The 5,671-nt window shown below is 43.7% G+C and overlaps 1 protein-coding gene across 1 annotated transcript in view; it reads right to left on the bottom strand.

The window, feature by feature from the left end:
* Ehhadh (enoyl-CoA hydratase and 3-hydroxyacyl CoA dehydrogenase) overlaps nucleotides 1-5,671 on the bottom strand; it is a 31,729-nt gene that overhangs the window by 59 nt on the left and 25,999 nt on the right. Inside the window, exons 6-7 of the mRNA XM_031363501.1 lie at nucleotides 4,635-4,976; nucleotides 1-1,979 (exon numbers count right to left, since the gene is read on the bottom strand). The exon at nucleotides 1-1,979 is cut by the window's left edge and continues 59 nt beyond it. Of these exons, the coding sequence (XP_031219361.1) occupies nucleotides 718-1,979; nucleotides 4,635-4,976 (1,604 nt within the window). The 3' untranslated portion in view covers nucleotides 1-717. The remainder of the gene's footprint in view (nucleotides 1,980-4,634; nucleotides 4,977-5,671) is intronic.

Consider the following 5,671-nt stretch of genomic DNA (forward strand, 5'->3'; position numbering starts at 1 on the left):
ATATATATATATATATCATAGTTCACTTTGAACCATTGAACTCAATGTGTTACAGATCTACTGCTAAAATAATTTTAGAAAAATTTATCAAACTCCAAAGATACTCTGTACGAGTCAGCAGTAATTTTAATTTCTAACAATTATAGCCTTGGGCTACTCATCTACATTGTTCACAGATCTGTATATTCTGGAATTTTATGACATCCATATGACATATGACCTTCTCTGCTTGCCTCCCCTCACTCAGAACAATGCTCTAACCCAGTGCCATGTTACAACATGTGCCAGTTACATCACACAGCTGAAATGTGTCACTTGTACATGCCACTTTTGTTGCTCTGCTAAAAGGCACCTCTGGGTTGTCAACTGGAGTTATGAATTATTCTACTATCAACATTTTGTATAAGTTTTTGTTATACCAGGCAAGCAGTCAAAAGAGAAGAGCACTTGTAGTAGTCAATACACATTTGCTGAATTTCTCTAATAGAAGTACAATCAGAGGTATAGAAAACACATTCCTGAAATCGGGCCATTAGAATTATGAGGTAGGAAGATATAGAGAGGAGCTTTTGCTAAACCATTTAGCAGTACCATCACCAGCAGCAGCAGCAGCAGCAGCAATCATGATTTGTACTTCAGAGAAATCTGTTTGGCTTTTAGGAATGAATCACACTGAAATTAGATGCCAACATACGTGGCAAAATGCAGAAGGCTGAATCACAGTTTGCTGTTGTGGGGTCCTGCCAAGCTTTGCCATTCTTTCAGAGGAGGGCTTCCCTTCTCAACCAGCCTTCTCAGGTAGTCACTGGGCTCCAGTTGGGGGATATCAGGGTTCTGTCTGTAATATTTCTGCAATTTCTCTAGAACTGTGGGCAACCCAACTGAGTCAGCATAGAACATGGGCCCGCCCAAATGCCTTGGCCACCCATACCCATGCAAGTAGATGACATCAATGTGCTCTGGGCTAGCAGCCATCCCCTCCTCCAAGATGCGGAATGCCTCATTGATAAGGGAATATAGGCAACGCTCCAGGATCTCCTCCTTACTGATGGAGCGCTGCTTGATGTGATGGGTTTCTCTATATTGTGACAGGAACTTAGAAAGCCAGGGATCAGGTTTGTGGATGCGACCCAGTGGCTTGTCATACTGATACCAGCCCTTACCTGTCTTCTGACCAAATCGCCCAGCTTCACAGAGCATATCAGCAATTGGGGAGTACCTGGTATTTCCCCGCTTTCGGGCAGGGGTTTCTGGTGGCAAGGAGGGACCGGTAAGGCCTTGCCCCTTGCGAACTTTCCAACCCACGTCTAGCCCTGTGAGGTCAGACACTCTGAAGGGTCCCATTCTAAAACCAAACTCTTCTAAGACTCCATCTACGTCCTCTGGCTTACTACCTTCCTCTAACAAGAAAAAACCCTGGTTGTAATAGGGAGCCAACATTCGATTCCCAACAAATCCATAGCAGTTGCCAACGACGACTCCAATCTTTCCAATCTTTTTGGATAAGCTCATAACTGTGGCGATGGTAGTAGGGGAAGAGTATCGGCTAGGAATGACTTCTAGTAACTTCATGACGTGGGCTGGTGAGAAGAAGTGGGTACCAATCACCAGCTGGGGGCAATTTGTGGAAGAAGCAATGTCATCCACATCCAGCGCTGAGGTATTAGTGCACAGAAAGGTTCCCGGCTTGCACAAGGCTGACAGTTCAGCGAAGACCTTCTTCTTCAGGTTCATGTCTTCAAACACTGCCTCAACCACTAAATCCACACTTGAAAGCTCCTTTGTGGATGAGGAGAACCTGAGATTTGGTTTTGCCGAAGCTTGGCCACTCTGCTGCATTTTGGATGTTTCCTTTTCCAAAGTGGAAGTTATTATCTTCTTTGCAACATCGAGCTGCTTTGGGTCTGACTCTACAGCAACCACGGGGATCCCCACCCTCGCAAAAGAAATGGCGATGCCTCGGCCCATCGTTCCCAAGCCTGTGGATTTGGAGAAAAGGAAAGAAAAAGTGATTTGCTCATACTGGGAGCCGAACAGTTGGTCACTGGTAGAAGGCATCTGTGGCAAAGTGACATTTTAAAAGATCGACCCCAGGGATAGAGCTGCTGGTCACTGTCACTGTGTGATGATCGTACATGAGTCCCTAGCTTCTGTGCCTCGCACCAACGATTCATAAGAACATAATCGGTCAGTGAATATAAATGTATTGAATAGTTCACGCACTATTTAGTGCTTTGGGGGAAATAAAAATCATTAGGACTTATATCCACACATCCACAAAAGCTCTTAGGACTCATAGACAAATCCAGTCAGGTTCCAGGGTGTAAAATCTGTACATAGAAGCAACTTTATTTATGATTCCTAATGCTTTTCTGCTATACTTGTAGCTTGGTGTCTAGCTCAGTTGTCATCAGAGAGGCTTCACCCAGCAACTGATGGGAACAGATACAGAGACTCACAGCCAGACATTAGACTGAGCTCAGGGAATCCTATGGAAGTGGGGGCGGGGGAAGACTGTAGGAGCCAGAGGGGTCAAAGACACCACAAGAAAACCCACAGAATCAACTAACCTGGGCTCACAGCCATTGAACCGACAATCAGGGAGCATGCAGGGGACTGACCTAGGCCCTCTGCATATATATTACAGTTGTGTAGCTTGATCTTCTTGTGGGATTCCTAACAGTGGGAGCAGGGCTGTCTCTGACTCTTTTGCCTGATTTTGGGACCCCTCTTCTCCTACTGGGTTGCCTCACCCAATCTTAATACAGGGGAGATGCCTGGTCTTTACTGCAACTTGATATGCCATGTTTGGCAACTTGATATCCCTGGGAGGCCTGCCCGTTCCCAAGGGAAATAGAGGAGGAATGGATAAGGTGGGATACGTGGGGGAGGGAATTGGAGGAGACAAGAGAGAAGAAACTGTGGTTCCGATGTAAATAATAATAATAGCAATAGTAATTTAAAAATATTTCTCTGTGTGCATTATGTCACAGATGTCAGCAGAAGGAGTTGGGTGTCCTCTTTTACCCTTTCTGCCTATTCCTTTTGAAGCAGGACCCTCTCTCTTAAGAGGCTGAGGGCTTGTGTCTTTTCAACTAGTCTGGAAGGCAGTAAGCCCAGTGATCCTCTTGTCTTTGCCCTCCCTTGTTTGGGAGGCTGCTCAACTTGCCACATGGATGCTAGGATCAAAACTCGATTGATATTTACGATTTCAAAGCAGTTACTCTTAATTGCTGAGCCATCTCTCCAGCCCCCAATATATTTCCACATATTAGCAATGAACTGTATGAAAATAAGAAAGCAATTCTACCTACAATAACATAAAAATAATTATACATATGGAATACATTTAACAAAGGAGGGCTTGTATACTAAAACCAATGACACTATTGAGAAAAAAAAAAATTAAAGACTGGCCAGTGTGTTTATTGTTCAGTGTTAAGGTGCTTGCATGCACAAGGCTCTGAATGTGAGCCCTAACACTGAAAAGAAGAAAAGAAAAGAAAGAAGAGGGAGGGAAAGAAAGAAAATGAATCAAAAAGACCTAAATGTTGGCTGAAAGATATCCAACGTCCATGGACCAGAAGAAAATTTAGTATTGTTAAGATGAAATATCAAATTACTCTGTAGAGCCAATGGAAGCACTATACCCCAACGTTTTGCATAAATTAACACCAGATTCTCAAATTCATACAGAAATGCAAGAAACCTAGAAGAGTCAAAACAGTATTTTTAAAAATTTGAGATGGGACTGGAGAGATATAGCTCAGCAGTCAAAAGCACTGGCTGCTCCTCCAGGGGTCCTGAGTTCAAATCCCAGCCACCATATGGTATCTTAATGACCATCTGTAATGGGATCTGATGTCCTCTTCTGGTGTGTCTGAAGACAGTGACACCGTACTCACATTCATTAAATAAATTAAATCTTTTTAAAAAATCCCTAGTTTCAATAATTACAAAACTGCAGTATTCAAGGCAGATGGTATATGATGAGAGTTGGAAACAAATTCCACTCCTTTGGCCTATGTGTGAATAGGACTGCCACGGTTGGAAGGTCCCTAGAGCTGACCCAAAGGATGGAGAAAGTTCATGGACTCTAGCAAGAATTAACAAGCGTTAACATGAGTGCCATGCTCAACAAAATAACAGCTTCCCCAAGCAAGAGACATTTGAAATGCACTGTGCTTTTTGTACACAACAGTGCAGTTGCACATATGAACCGACAACAGCTCTGACTGCACACACAAGACCTGTACATCATCGAGCCAGACACATTCCGAGCATAAAGGGAGGAGGGCAGGAAGTCCACCTGCAAGCTGAGGGGCTACTGGCCAGTGATGGCTGTTGGCACGAGAAGAGTCAGTTTTCTTTAAGGATGAGTCCACCCTCCCTAGAGGCCTCCCATGTGCCTGTAGATGGCCTTATATCCATGCACATGTTAGCAGCACCAAGTGGCTTTTGTGATTTTGAAAAAGAGAGTGAACACATGAAATTGGGAGAAAATAGTGGTGGGGGCAGCTAAGGAGGGAACTGAAGGAAAGGGGAAGGGGGGAACTTGATCCAGACACAATATACACATGTATAAACTTCTCAATCGATTAAAAGAAATGCGCGGGTTTGAAGGATGTGCTTACCAAGAATGCCAACTGAGGAGACGGGTTGAGCAGATGCTGTTTTCCAAGATGCTCCTGAGGGAGTTGACCACTTATTTGCAGACCTTTCAGCAAAAAAGGCATACTGCAGGGCTTTCGCCTGCCCCGACTCCCGAAGGTACTGAAACAGCCTGCCTTCTTCCTTGATGGCCACTTCATAGGGATGCTTCACGGAGGCCTGGACTGAACGGACGCAAGTCTCCGGAGCCAGGCGGCCCGGGTACTGCTTTCGTACCTTGGCGATGGCTTCTGCAAAAACACTGTCCATGTTGGGCAAGCTTGGAACTGGCTTGTTTAGGATCCTTCGGGGTTCTATGGGTTTATCTGAAAGGAATTGCGAAAGGGCAGAGTACGGTAAGCACCACAGAAAGAGAACAGGACTGCACAGGAACAAAACAGCAGTGCATAATTCCCACGACCCAATCAGACGCCACGCATTACGGTTCAGCGCGTGGTTCCCACAACCCAGGCATACACTAGGCACTACGATATTTAATGAAACACGAATTCCAAAGTCTGCAATTAGTAACCAAACCATAAAGTAAAATTTAGAAGATCTAAAGTATTATGCTACTAATTCAGACATGGAAGGTGTATTCTCTTATTATTTTGAGGTCAAGACAACCTTATATTAAATATTAATCTGTCTTTACAAAGAGTATAGTTCATAGTTAATGTCATATACTCAAAATTATTCACATTCTTTCCCTGATAATAACAAAATCTTTAAAATACCATAACAGATGGGAATGTTATATGGACAATGATTGGCAATGAAAAAAAATTGCAAGTACATTGATAAGGTCTTCCAGTATAGTAAATTGATCTTTTTTATTAGATATTTTCTTTATTTACATGTAAATTTCTCCTTCCCCAGTTTCCCCTCCAAAAAACAAAGAAACAAACAAAAACAACAAAAACAAACCCCTGTTGCCTCCCCCTACCCATGCCTGCCACCCCACATTCTCCCACTTATTGGCCCTGGCATTCCCCTACACTGGGGCACAGAACCTTCACAG

This window comes from Mastomys coucha, unplaced genomic scaffold (assembly GCF_008632895.1).
Source record: "Mastomys coucha isolate ucsf_1 unplaced genomic scaffold, UCSF_Mcou_1 pScaffold12, whole genome shotgun sequence".
NCBI classification, from domain to species: Eukaryota; Metazoa; Chordata; class Mammalia; order Rodentia; family Muridae; genus Mastomys; species Mastomys coucha.